The 15,078-nt window shown below is 45.0% G+C and overlaps 1 protein-coding gene across 1 annotated transcript; it reads left to right on the forward strand.

Moving 5' to 3' along the window:
• Window positions 1-12,031: 12,031 nt before the first annotated feature.
• LOC141171649 (uncharacterized) lies at window positions 12,032-14,266 on the forward strand. The gene has a single exon (XM_073655315.1). It carries the CDS (start codon window positions 12,032-12,034, stop codon window positions 14,264-14,266), a length of 2,235 nt encoding a protein of 744 aa, XP_073511416.1.
• The last annotated feature ends 812 nt before the right edge of the window (window positions 14,267-15,078 follow it).

Here is a 15,078-nt window from a genome sequence, read left to right on the forward strand (position 1 = left end):
TCTCTATGGGGAGGCAAAATTTGTGACTCCTTCTCAGAAAAAACTCTCCAAAAATCCTGAATAGGTACAGGTAATTCCCCTTTCTCCACCGCAGCAATACGTCCGTTACAACTCTTGTCATAACACTTAGGGCTCCAGGACTTAATTTCATTGGTAGACCAATCCAGTACATGATTGTGCAATTTTAACCAGGGTAACCCCAAAATTACTGGCAAATTATTTAATACCATCAAATCCTAATTTTCTTGGTGAATACCATTAATAGTGAGGGGAAATTCACAGACCTTGTGAGTAACACTCTTCAAGGGGGAGCCATCGACAGAAACCACAGCAATAGGGGATGACAAAGGTTTGGGTTTTAATTTAAGTTTTTCCAAGAATCCCCCATCAATCACATTCAGAGTAGAACCACAATCCACAAATATCCGAAATTCAATTAATTCTTCCTGAGCAGCAGTAGTAGCAGAAAGAAATACCCCCTTAGTATTTAAACAGGCAATACGGGCGTAACTGACCTTTTTTTTTTATTTGTTCATACAAATCACACAGTTCTTAATAAAATGGTCAGATTTCCCGCAATAAAAGCACAAACCTTCAGAAGATCTGCGGTCTTTTTCCTGAGAGCGGGGTGCCTTCGCCCCAATCTCCATCGGCTCTCCAATGTCAGTACAGACCCTCTCAAGACTCGGAGCTGACATGGCAGAGGATTTACTCTCATTAACCCTTGCACGCAGTCTCCTGTCCACTCGTATAGCTAATTGCATTGCCTCCTGCAAGTTTCCAGGTGTGGGATAAGCAATCAGCAAATCCTTAACTCTTTCACCTAGCCCCGCAAGAAACAAACTTTTCAAAGCTGAATCGTTCCACCCAACCAGGGCAGACCACCGACGGAAGTGAGAACAATATTTTTCCACATTACCTGATCCCTGCCTCAAACGTCTCCATTCAGTCTCAGCTGATGAGACACGATCAGGATCATCATACAACAAACTCAAAGCAGAAAAAAAACTATCCACTGATCTAAAGCATGGATCACTAGGTGGGAGAGAAAAGGCCGATCGCTGAGGTTCTTTGCACAAAAGTGACATTATGAACCCTATGCGCTGTGATTCATCACCAGAGGATCTGGGTCTCAAAGGAAAATACAACAAACAAGCATTTTTAAAGGAAAAAAATTCTTCTTGATCACCAAAAAATAAATCAGGCAAACGTACCTTTGGCTCCACAAAATGTGCTCCAGAACAGCTACTCACGTGTTGTTGGAGCTCGGCCACCTCCAGAGAGAGTCCCTGCAGGCGTTGAGCCAAATCCTGAACCGACACCATGATGGAAACTGGAAGTCTTTCCTTAGAGAAATTTTTGGGCTGGACTTACTGTTATGATCTGATACAAGCGCTAAGGAAAGAAAGGAGATCTGTCCCTACAATAGAACTAAGCTAGATCCCTACGATGTAACGGGGAACCTGATCCTGCGATCAGACGCGCTAAAGTCCTCGGCTAGTCTGTACGAAGACCTATAGATGCAAGGGAGGGATCCCTACAAGAACTAGGGACTGGGATAAAGTTGGACACCTCCCAGCAGAAATTGTAGCAGTAATAGACAAACACACAACATACAACATAAAGGTCCGAAGACCTAGCTAAACTGACTGAGAAAGGTAACTAAGCACCAGGCTAACTTAAGAGTAGAAATTACAATGAAGTCCAGCAAGGCCAGGAGGGTGGAGCAGGATTAAATTGGCAAAAAAGGTCATGTGACCAGCAAGATAGAAAAAACCTAACAGGAGAGTTCTAACAAAGAGTGGTCGTGTGCCGTCGACCGCCTTTAGTACAGGAGAGCTTCTCAGGGCAGTCTTCAAAGCCCGGAAGGCCTCCTCGCATTCATCTGTGCACTTGACGGAATGGGGTAGGCTCCTCCTGGTGAGATCTGTCAAGGGCTTCGCAAGGCTGCTATAGTTTTGTACAAAGCGTCTATAGTACCCTGCGGTGCCCAAGAAGGACTGCACCTGCTTCTTGGTCCTGGGGGTGGGCCAGGACACGATAGCATCCACCTTTCCAGGCTCTGGCTTCACAGTACCCCCACCTACCCGGTGCCCCAGGTAGTGGACCTCGTTCATGCCCATCTGGCACTTTCCCGTCTTGATGGTCAAGCCCGCCTGGTGAATGCGCCCGAGCACCTGCTGCAGATGCTCGAGGTGATCCTCCCAGGTGGGACTGAAGATGGCAATGTCATCCAGGTATGCCACTGCGTACCTCTCCAGTCCCTGGAGCAGGTGGTTGACCATTCGCTGGAAAGTGGCAGGGGCATTGATACAATCCGAAGGGGGTGATAAAGGCGGACTTCTCCTGGGCCCCGGGGCTCAGGGGAATCTGCCAATATCCCCGACTCAAATCCATAATGGAGAGATAGCTCGCACTGGCTAACCGCTCCAGCAGCTCCTCAATGCGTGGCATTGGTTGTGCGTCAGAGGCGGTGATAGCGTTGAGCCCCCTGTAGTCCACACAGAACCGGGTGGTCCGGTCCTTCTTTGGCACCAGGACTACAGGTGAGGCCCACGCGCTTTTGGACTGCTTAATCACCCCCAACTTCAGCATCTCCTCGACCTCCTGCCGCATGACATGCTGCACCTCGTCGGAGATTCGATAGGCTGTCCGCCGGAGTGGGGCATGATTCCCGCTGTCCACTTCATGGACCGCCGCCTCAGTCCTGCCAGGCATGTTGGTGAACACTGCTTGGAAGGGTTTCAGCACTGCTCGCAGCTGAGACCTCTGGTCTGCGGATAGCAAGGCGCTTATCTCTACATCCTCTAGGGACCCGCTGGCCTTTGCTTGGGTGAGCATGTCCAAGAGGGGGTCATCCTCCCCATCCTCGGGCAGGTTGCAGACCGGTAGGATGCAGGTTCCACCTTCTTGATGAGCCTTCATCATATTAACGTGAAACGCCTTCCGCCTACCCTGCTCGTGGTCAAGTGTGATCACGTAGGTGACTGGGTTGAGCTGTTGGTGAATGACGTACGGGCCTTCCCAGGCCGCCTGAAGCTTGTCCTTTTGACCAGCACCCACACCTTCTGACCCACCTGGTAGGTCCGTTCTCGGGCGTTCTGGTCGAACCAATGCTTCTGGTCAGCCTGGGCTTGCGCCATGTTGTCATGCACCAACTGCGTCAAGGTCTGCATCTTGTCACGGAAGCGCATGACATACTCCACTATGGACACTCATGGGGAGCTCGGCTCTTCTTCCCCGAATTCCCTTATCAACCCAAGGGGTCCTCGGACACACCTCCCATACAGGAGCTCAAAGGGGGAGAACCCCGTCGAGGCCTGTGGAACCTCTCTGTAAGCAAATAACAGGTGTGGGAGGTAACGCTCCCAGTCGCGACCCTGGGTCTCAACCAGCATTTTTAACATCTGTTTGAGGGTACCGTTGAATCGCTCACACAAACCATTGGTCTGTGGGTGATACGCGCTCGATACCAAATGCTGCACCTGCATTTTCTTACATAGGGCCTCCATTAAGCGTGACATGAACTGGGTCCCCTGGTCGGTAAGCATCTCCCTGGGAAATCCTACTCGCGAAAAGATGGCAAAGAGGGCGTCCGCCACCTTATCCGCCCTAATTGAGGACAGGGCTACTGCCTCCAGATACCGGGTAGCATAGTCTACCACGGTAAGGATGAAACGTTTTCCAGAGCTGCTGGGCATGGCCAGTGGTCCCACAATGTCCACAGCAATCCTCTGGAAAGGCTCCTCTATCACTGGCGAAGAGATCAGGGGGGCTTTGGGGGCCGGCCCTGACTTTCCCACTCTTTGGCACGTGGAACAGGAGCGACAGTAGTTCACCACATCTGTCGTCATTTTGGGCCAATAAAGTGATGAGACAGCCGGGCCTTGGTTTTGCTGACCCCCAAGAGTCCAGCGAGTGGAATTTCATGGGCGATCCGCAACAACTCATCCCTGAATTGGTAGAGGACGACCAGCTGTCTTTCCCTCAGCCACTCCTGTTGGGGTGTACAGGGAACTGTCTCCCGGTACAACCTCCCTTGGTGCCAGAATACCCTCTACTTATCCGACTCGGAGGTGGGTTTCTCAGCGAGGCTCCTTAACATCTCCAGGCTAGCATCTGAGTGCAGAGCTGCCTGAAACTCCTGGTTGGAGGAAGCCAGAAGTGAGGTTAAGGCCAGGTCCTCACTGGGACCCTCTGGGACCGGCTCTGGGTCCATACATGATCCTGTTATTCCTCTGTCCGAGGAGGGTCCAGAAGGCAGGGCGTTACTTGCGTTCTGGGCACTCTGACTGCGGATAACAGTGGCTATATAGGCCATCTCACCGGGGAATAACACCGTCTCATTAGCCTGCGAGATCATGAGAACTACTTCTCCATCATCCTCCATTACCTCAGGCACAGTGCTCCGTATGGGACAGCGACTATCAGCCAGGTCAGCTTCTGTTCTGACACTGGTCGCTGGCACAGCACCACCTGCTTCATGGTCCTCGTGCCTCTCCCCATTACCCTTGGCACTGACCTTTGCTCCTGCTAGGGGATCCTCAGCAACATCACCCCGCAGAGTGACATGGCTGAGTTCTCCTGCACCTTCCAATACAACATCATCATCATCATCATCATCATGTAAAGCATTGACGTTCCCATTATCAGCATTAACCTTACCAACCGCATCAGATCTGGGAGGTGGGTCAGGGACATAATAAGCAAACATCCTCCCCAAATCAGTTCCCAACAAAACATTTGCCGGTAGGTTTTTGGATACTCCCACTTCCTTCACCCCACTCCCCGCACCCCAATCAATAAAAACCCGGGCCATGGGCAAGGGGCATCGGACGCCCCCAATCCCGGTGACAGTCAGGGTCTTTCCCGGAATAAGTTCTTCAGTGGACACCAGTTCGGGTCGGATGAGGGTTCGTTCGGCCCCAGTGTCCTTGAGGCCTACAGTGAGAGTGTTCCCCACCCTGACAGACTGCAAGTTTTCACAGGCCCTCCCAACCAGCCCACCCACCAAAAGAACTGATGCCTTAGGCCCTGGGGCCTTGGATGGGGGGTTCTTCCTCTGCTTCTCTTGGCAAGTGGCACTCTGATGACCAGTCTGGTAGCAGAAATAACACCTGTGGGCATCAGATGCAGGCAGGGCCTGGTAACGCGGAACAGGCCTCTGGAAGGTCGTATGGCAGGGGCAGGGATGGTGGTTGACGGCTTACCCCCTTTCCAGCTGGCGACGACCGGCTTCCGCACCTCAGGTCTCCCATTGGCCTCGTAGGTGTCTGCGATCTGCGCTGCTTTATTGGCATCTGGTGGCTCCCGATCCATCACGAACTGCCGTACCTCAGTCGGACACAGACGCAGGAACTGGTCTTTTACCATCAGATCCTTTAGCTGCTCAAAGGTGGTCGCTGTAAGTCCTTGGATCCACTGCTCAAAGTTCGTTCGGAGCCCGTCTACCACATTGCTGTAGGTGTCATGTGGTCCACGTTGGAGGGCTCTGAACTTTTTCCGGTAAACCTCCGGAGTCAGCTGATGCTTTTTTATAAGGGCCTGCTTGACGGCCTCATAGTCTCCATCTTGCTCTCGAGGGAGGGAAGCAAACACCTCCAAAGCTTTTCCTCGGAGTCCTGGGGTTAAATATTTTGCCCACTCGTCTGTTGGCAGCTGATACTGCCTGCAGGCCTTTTCAAAGCCTCACAGAAATGTGTCCAAGTCCCCATCCTTTTCCATCACAGGGAAGTGCTCAGTACGAGGTTTAAAGCAGCTGGCACTGTTGGACTCACGGGTCTGCATAGAGGGCGACTCCTTCTGAATCCGGGCTAGCTCCAGCTGGTGTTGTCAGTCAGCTTGTCACTCAGCAGCCTATCGGTCAGATTGGGCTTGTCGCTCCGCTTGGGCCTGTTGCTCTGCTCGCTCCTGGAATCTCAGGATCAGCTGCAGTCGTCCATCACGATCGTCTGCGGCAAACTCCTCCAAGGCTATCTGCAGGTGGGGGTCCACACTACCCTGGTTGCGGGTATGGCTGGCAATCACAGGTGGGACCCCTGCAGCAGCGCCATCCGGGCCTTGGCTGGCCGCCCTATCATCAGGGCTCTGCTGTCGGACGGGCTCTGCAGCATCTTGTAACAGTTCAGCAATCATTTGTTCTCTGTTTTTGCCGTGGGGGTCAATGTCTCTGGAAATACATATTCCAATAAGAGTGTCCTTTATCTGCTGGTTGTACCAGGACTCCCCAACTACGACCATGATCACCAAAATAAAAATAGAAAAGAAAAAACGAAGAAGGGTAGGGGTAACTGCTACACATACAGTATTGTCCCAGATCTAATAAACACTGAGTTCGATCTTCAAAACTTTTATGCAGGGTCCAGGTAAGAACCGTGCAAGTTTTTAGTGAGAGGAATGATTGCTCAAACCCGATCACTAATGTCCTATGATCCCACCGCTTGCCACCAATTTGTCAGGAAAGCGACACCCACTTTTGGGTCAGACCTTGCAGCTCTGGCGCCCCCTTATCCTGCTGGTCAAACACGGTATTGACCGAGGATAAGCACTGGTGCAGCTGCTCTAATTTATGTTGACTATTGCGGCACGTGATGTGACAGGACGCACACATACCTCCAGTTCCTTCCAGGAACGTATATATACCTCCGACCAGCCACCCTCAAACCACAATATCACATAAATACTGGTATGCTGCCACCACCGATCGCTTAACAGGTGGATCGGGTACCTGGTAGGTAACGTGAATTAGCGGGTGAGAAACGTGTTTGCTCGACATAGGACAAGAAGGACGAAACTGGTAAATAATTAATGATTTACTCCCAAAAGGGGGGCAGTGTTTACAAAATATATACAAGATATTATAAAGGAGACAATTTACATATATGCATAAACAGTTATTAAAATAAAAGGGATAAGTAATAGCAAAACCTGCTTCACAATGTGATGGTCTCAGATTCTGTGGGGGGGACGGCTCCCCGGAAATTAGATTTGATTCCTCCACGCAGCGTGTAGTGCATGCGTCTGACGTCCCTGGGTGGAATGACTTGAAAATTGTCGATTTGCTTTTTAGTAACAGGGCCAAATTATTAGGAACCACATATATTGTCTACCTCACACGGGGGCTCGGTTTTGTGAAACCACCCAGCTGCATAGAACATAGAAACCTTCAGATTTCATATTATGGTGTGGGGGGGTCCCACATCCAAGATAGAGACATCATGTTGGCCGTCACCAATATTCATGAAGATTGATATTAAATATGAAACCTCTATAATGCTCAGAAGCTCAGAATTCATTATCTCAGTTCCCGGTTAGTCCTCAGTTATGCAAGTTATACTATTGTAATGGGAAAAAGGTGAGCGTTCCAAAAATGTGGTCCCAGTGTTTCTGACCGACCTGTGCGTTATTCAAATTGACATAAAACGCTTGTACAATTAAACAATGGGGTTTTTTGGAGGGACTTTCCGGTTTGTACCAGTTCTTGCCCTGGACTGAGGTTTTATGGTGGGTCATAAAGATTCCTGGGTTGGGGGAAAGCAAAAGTGAGTTCTATGTACTCTCTACAAATGGATAGGGGGTGGGGGTGTTTCTTTTTCTTTGAGACATCTCTCGTTTTTTAAAACTCGGGCAAAAATACCTTTTGCCTGACAATTGATCTCTTATTTTTCTTTTTCTGCTTGTGACTGAAAACTAATTTTTCTGATAAGTAGCTCCAAATTATATCCATATCCATTAGAATTAAAATTCTTCCTACTGGCTGTCCCTATTAAAAAAAAAATTGCTGTGCAACTGTATATGCTTAGAAAGGGGTGAAGGTTTTAAAACATTCTCGTTGGAGTTATGTTTAATTTTTCTGCTTTAGTTATTTTTTTTCCAATTTTCCAAGATCCTTAATTTTTTCTAACTTTTTTACTTTTTTATCACTATTTCCTTATTTTGGCTAATTTTTTTTTTTTTGCAGCTTTGAATGAAAATATTCACTTTTCCATATAATGTGCTAAAAATCAGAAAAAAAATTAATATGCGGTAAAATGGTTAAAAAAATGCAATTGTTCTGTTTGTTGGGTTGCCTGACAATATGATTCTTAAAAACATTTTAAGAAAAAACTTTAATATAGAAAAAGTATAAATTATATTTATATTTTAACGGTTTAAAAATTAGGAATTGAATAAAACAAAAAAATGGATTGTTTCTCTATTTTTTGTGACTCATGACTCTTTCCATCTTCTGGCAGTTGAGCTGCATGTGGGTGTAAGACATTTTGATCATTTTTTATTACATTTATACGGTTGGTGTAGTGACCCAGTGAAGGCAATTCTGATGATTCCTTTTTTTGCTCTGCATAGTTTGCCACAATGGTTACATATTATTTAATTTTCATAGATTAGATTTAAACACATGCAAAAATATCATATATGTTTTTTCTTATTCTCAATTTGAAATTGTGAAATGAGGGGAAAAATATAAACTTTGAATATATTTTTGTTACATATCCATTTTTTATACAACTTAAAAAATATGTGAAAAGTTGTATAAAAAATGGATATGTAACAAAAAAATATTCAAAGTTTATATTAGTTATTTAGAATACTTTTGGTACTAGAATCTACAATCATTTAACAATTTGCACTTTGTGTTGCAAAATTTAAATTTTACTATACAGAATGAAATTAAAGGTAACTTGTCAGGTCCCTATGCCTCCAAAATCGTCACCATAAAACTAAATAGGCCTATGATTCTATTACAACCAAGTCTTTATGCGACAAATAAACACTTTTATCTTTTAAATAAAGTTACCTTTTAGGTTAGGTCCTGCATCTTACATGCAAAATAATCAAAATAAGTCTGCAGTAGGATCATTTCCACTATACTAGTCAAGCTGGGGATCTTTTCCTTATGCCTCCCTAAATGCAACATTAAACATAACTCCCATACAATGGACATAATCGCTGGCAGTTGCAAATATTGTAATATTGGGTTTTCATACTTTTGCTAGCTTTCTTATATCCCATCAGAAAGATATCAGAATTACAACTGAACAGGAAAAGTGAAAACATTGTTTAGTATTTATTTTCGACTGCATCCCTCCCTGTTTTCACATGTGGAGAAAGATATAATTTCTATATACTAACATAAAACTACAAAAACACTGCTTCAATGTACAAAAATATAACTGCCATAATACTGCCCCTATGTACAAGAATATAACTATTATAATACTGCTCCCTATGTACAAGAATATAACTATTATAATACTGCCAACTATATACAAGAACATAACTACTATAATACTGCTCCTATGTACAAGAATGAAACTACTATAATACTGCTCCTATGTACAAGAATATAACTACTATAATATTGCTCCTATATACAAGAAAATAATTACTATAATACTGCCCCCTATGTGCAAGAATACAACAACTATAATACGGCCCTCATGTGCAAGAATATAACTATGATAATACTTCCCCCTATGTACAAGAATATAACTACTATAATACTGCCCCTATGTATAGGAATATAACTACTATAATACTGCCCCCTATGTGCAAGAATACAACAACTATAATACTGCCCTCATGTACAAGAATATAACTACGATAATACTTCCCCCTGTGTACAAGAATATAACTAATATAATACTGCTCCTATGTACAAGAAAATAACTAGTATAATACTGCCCCTATATACAAGAATATAACTACTATAATACTGCTCCTATGTACAAGAATATAACTACTATATTACTGCCTCTATGTACAAGAATATAGGTAATATAATACTGCTCCAATGTTCAAGAATTAAACTACTATATTACTGCTCCTATGTACAAGAATAGAAATACTATAATACTGCCCTCTGTAAACAAGAATATAACCAGTAGAATACTGCTCCTATATAGAAAAATATACTGCTATAATACTGCTCCTATGTACAGGAATACAACTACTACAATACTGCTCCTTTGTACAAGAATATAACTACTAGAATACTGCTCCTATGTATAAGAATATAACTACTATAATACTGCTCCTATGTACAAGAATATAACTACTATAATACTGCCCTTATGTACATCAATATAACTAGTATAATACTTCTCCTATGTACAAGAAAATAACTGCTATAATACTGCCCATATGTACAAGAATATAACTACAATACTATTGTTATTTATGTACAAGAATATAACTACCATACTATTGTTCTTTATGTACAAGAATATAAATACTATAATACTGTCTATAGGTACAATAATATAAATACTATAATACTGCTCCTATTTACAAGAATATAACTATTATTATAGTGCTGCCTATGTACAGAAATAGAGCTACTATAATACTGATCCTATGTACAAGAATATAATTACTATAATACTGCCCCCATGTAAAACAATATAACCAGTGTAAAACTGTTCCTATGTACAAGAATAAAACTACTATAATACTGCTCCCTATGTACAATAATATAATTACTATAATAATGCTCTCTATGTACAAGAATAAAGCTAGTATAATACTGGCCTTAAGTACAAGAATATAACTACTATAATACTTCTCCTATGCACAAGAAAATAATTACTATAATACTGCCCATATGTACAAGAATATAACTACCATACTATTGTTCTCTATGTACAAGAATATAACTACTTTAATACTGCCTCTATGTACAATAATATAACTAATATAATACTGCTCCTATGTACAATCATAAAACTACTATAATACTGCCCCCTATGCACCAGAATAAAATTACAATAATACTGCCCCTATGTACACGAACATAACAACATTAATACTGCTCCTTATGTACAAAAACATAACTATTCTAATACTGCCCCTATGTACAAAAATATAACTACTACAATACAGCTCCTATGTACAAGAAAATAACAACTATAATACTGCCCCTGTGTACAAGAATATATCTACTATAAGTCTGCCCCTAGGTACAAGAATATAACTCCTATAATACTGCTCCTACGTCCAAGATTATAACTACTATAATACTCCTCCTTATGTACAAGAATATAACTACTATAATACTGCCCCTATGTACAAGAATAAAACTAGTATAATACTGCCCCATATGTACAAGTACATAACTACTATAATACTGCTCCTATGTAATAGAAAATAACTAATATAATACTGCCCATATGTACAAGAATATAACTACCATACTATTGTTCTTTATGCACAAGAATATAACTACCATACTATTGTTCTTTATGTACAAGAACATAACTACTATTATAGTGCCGCCTATGTACAGAAATATAGCTACTATGATACTGCTCCTATGTACAGGAATAAAACTACTATAATAATGCCCCTTATATAGGTATATAAGTACTATAATACTGCCCCACATGTGCCAGAATTAAACTACAATAATACTGACCTTATGTTCAGGAACATAACTACACTAATACTGCTCCTTATGTTCAAGAATATAAATATTATAATACTGCCCCATGTACAAAAATAGAACTACTATAATACTGCCTCCTAGCTGTGAAGACGTGTCTGAGTAGCTCTCCTGATGTCTGGAGCAAGCCCGGGGAGGGGCCACCCTGGGCGGGGAAGCTCCCCAAGCAAGGCCCAGGCTTCCCGGCCTACACTGGGAGACAACTCCCAGGCTTCTTCTAATGGGAATACAAATCCCAGAGTCATCGTTAAGCAATGCAAAGCAACAAGCCAAAGCTCCACTGTTTCCAAGAAGGAAGAAATCAGAGTGAATGTGAGTAAAGTTATGGAAGGAACAGCAGCTGCAGTTACAGCAAAGAAACCTGAAGTGAAACTGTCAGTAAGTAAAGAAATGCAGCAAAGTCCAAAAACAAGTAATTCCCCAAAGGAATCTTCTGTCAGCAAACAGAGGCAGCCTGGTGCAGAGAAGGTGAGGCAGCTCCCATCACCGGCCTCAGGTGTGCAGCTCACTCCCCCACACAGGCAGAGACGGACATCTCTGGAGAGGCAGACATTGCAGGAAAACCTGCAGCAGCAAGACACGGTGACCAGCATGGCGCGCTCAGGACGCACAAGGGCACAGTCGAGTGGCAGCAATAAGAGTGCTGTGGAGCCCGGAGCCAGCAGTGGTACCATAAAGTCATCTGTGGTAAAACCAAAGGAGACCTCTGTGTTCAAAAACCCAGAGCCATTGTCCAAGCCTCAGAAGGAGACGGCGCGTGCACCCGAGCTGCAGCTGGCAGAGGAGATACCTGGCCTGGTAAAGAAGATGGGTGAGTTACAGCAGCAAAAACAAATGCTGCAAATGGAGATTGATGTTATCTATAAACTGAAGGCTGCTAATCCTGACAGTAATGCTATGTGTGACCAGAGACTTTACTCACTGGGTGTGGAGCTGGCGAATGTGGTCAGGGACATAGACTGTATCCTGGAGAGGATGGGGCCCCTGGCAGAGACCTACAGAAACCAGGAGCGGTTCTCCTCTCACAAGCAGGACTTTGTTGTGGAGTCCAGGACCTCTGATGCTGGATTAGGGTCAGAGACTGTACAGGATGAACCCCTGAAGCAGCAGACACGACCTGTGTTACAAGCTGCATGTTTCTGTTTCCAGGAGGGACAAATACTGCAGCAGCAGCAGACTGTAGCTGAGCCTGAGCAGCAACATGTACCTCAGAATCCAGTAGAGGCACCACAAGTCCCAGAATGCTCAACACAAGAGCAGGACATTGCATGTATGACTGTGTGTATTGATGGTGCACAGCACAGTCCTAATGCTGATGCACAGGCTGGGGATGACCCCACTGTACCCAGGGGCTCTGAGGCTGGAGGGGGCTCGCAGTCTGTGGTGGATGTCACATTGCCTCATAAAGATATTGTGGTTGATAATAATGTGTGTGATTTTCCCCCTTTGATACCTAATGCACAAGAGGTGACAGGTCCCCCTGCAGCGGACCCTCCCCCTGTTAGTCAGCCCAGTGTGACCCCACAGGTTCCCCACAGTAATGCCTGGAGCCGTGGTGCTCCGTCCTTCACCTCTGGCACCAACTATACCGGCCAGGCCTTCAAAAGAAGGAACGTGGTGCGATTTAAGCATAGAGGTCTCAAGGAGGATCTGCCGGACAGGAGGTTTGTGGTCAGGGAGCTACTGTGCCGTCAGATGGGGTTTGCGCCATTAAATATCTTGGCAGTAATTAATCTTCCAGACAGACAGGGATATGATGTCAGTTTTAAAATCTTGCCTGATCTGGACAGATTCTGGGCTAATTTCCCTAAGTTCAGGGACGCGGATGGATGGAACAAATTTATCTTTGTTCCCATTTCCAGGCCAGATACAGTCACTGTAAATATCATCTTCTGGAATGAGGCTGTTCCCCCGCAGGACATTGTGGTGTGGCTCCGGAGGCATTGTGACCTCGTCTCTGACCTCACCAAGAATCGTGACGTTGATGGTATCTGGACGGGAGGGTGGAAGGTCCTGGTGAAGCTGCGCCAGTGTAACAATGTCACTGCCCACTTACCCAACTCCTTCTTCATTGGGCGGGAGAAAGGTGTTTGCTTCTATCCTGGGCAGCCTCGTAAGTGTTTTAAATGTGGCAAAGCGGGTCACCTGGCAAATTCCTGTACTGTGGTCAAGTGCAGTCTGTGCGGGGAAGTAGGCCATGTAGCTGCAGACTGCCAGAATATAAGGTGTAACCTGTGTGGGAAGATCGGCCACCCTCACAAGGACTGTCCCGATGCTTGGCATAACATCTGCAGGGACTTTCCTGATGAGGATTTGGTGGTAGGAGCAGAGGCTCAGGAGGAGGAGGCCTTAATGTCAGGGGAGATACTCACTAGATCAGAGGTCCACCAAGGGTCAGACCATGTAACACCAGAGCAGCAGTGTGAAGAGGGTGCACAGGGGAGCATGGAGGTTGTCCTTCAAGGCCAGCCGCCCCAAGAGGCCTGCACATCTGTATCACCATCTCTACCTGATAATAGTAACAGCAAGCAGACCAAAAGGAGGAAAAAAGACACGTCCTCCCGTAAACCCGAGGAACAATATGATGCTGACCATAAAGCCAAGAAAAAAGTCAGCAGTGGTGTTGGTGTGATGGTCGTATCTAACAGATATGAAGTTCTATCTGAGTCAGATGGAGATTTTGATCAGGAATTGAAAAGAATAGAGGCCGAGTGTGAGAGGGAAACAGAGGACCCTTCGCCTACAAAGCGGAAACCCTTACCTATAGACTCTAATGTAGCGTCAGACATGGAGACCAGTAGTGGACAGAACACCTCTGAGTTATGATGACGGGTTCTACTTCTCTGCTCCTCTTATACTGTGTTCTTATGGCCGGATTTTCCCTAAAATTTACATCAAGTAATGTGAACAGCATTAAGGTGAGGAGGACGAGACATGCGGTGTATGACCATCTGAGATACCTTGATGCAGATGTCTTTTTCCTACAGGAAACAAGATTGACATCTCTGGGGCTTATGAGAGAGGCTGAGAGGGAATGGAGATCTGGTCCGTCATTCTGGTCACTGGCTGTGGAGCCTTATGCCGGGGTCGCTATCCTGTTTAACACCAATAATGTGACTTTACATAGAATGACGGAGGTGGTTATGGGAAGGTGTCTGGTCCTGGAAGCCACTGTTCAGGGTAGACGGCTCCGGCTTATTAACATCTATGGGCCTCAGACAGTGACTGACAGGATCCAGCTGTTCAATAATGTGAAGCCATATATCTTCACCTCTCTCCCAGTGGTGATGGCGGGTGACTTTAATGCCATAATGACATCTGGTAACAGTATCTCAGGCAGGACAGTGACCAGGGATGGCAAGGTCTTAAAAAACATAATTTTGCAGACCGGACTGACTGACGCTTTTACGCAAAGAGGTCGGACGCCAAAATTTACTTACTCATGTTCCAACAGAAGTAGTAGGATAGATTTGGCTTTTGTGAGTCCTACTGAAGTTGTCAGTGCCATCAGTGAGAAAACCGTTCCTTTCTCTGATCACCTTGCCTTGTGTTTCTGCCTGGGGGCCACTAACCGTCCTGACATCGGTAGAGGGTTGTGGAAGCTAAACTCCAGCCTCCTGGATGACATGCATGTTCGG

Source organism: Phyllobates terribilis, unplaced genomic scaffold, assembly GCF_046119375.1.
Source record: "Phyllobates terribilis strain yellow unplaced genomic scaffold, ASM4611937v1 Scaffold_12__6_contigs__length_324123572, whole genome shotgun sequence".
Lineage (NCBI taxonomy): Eukaryota > Metazoa > Chordata > Amphibia > Anura > Dendrobatidae > Phyllobates > Phyllobates terribilis.

What these genes read in the sequence shown, in the direction of transcription:
- LOC141171649 (XM_073655315.1), top strand. Translation starts at nt 12,032, where the DNA reads ATGGCGCGCTCAGGACGCACAAGGGCACAGTCGAGTGGCAGCAATAAG.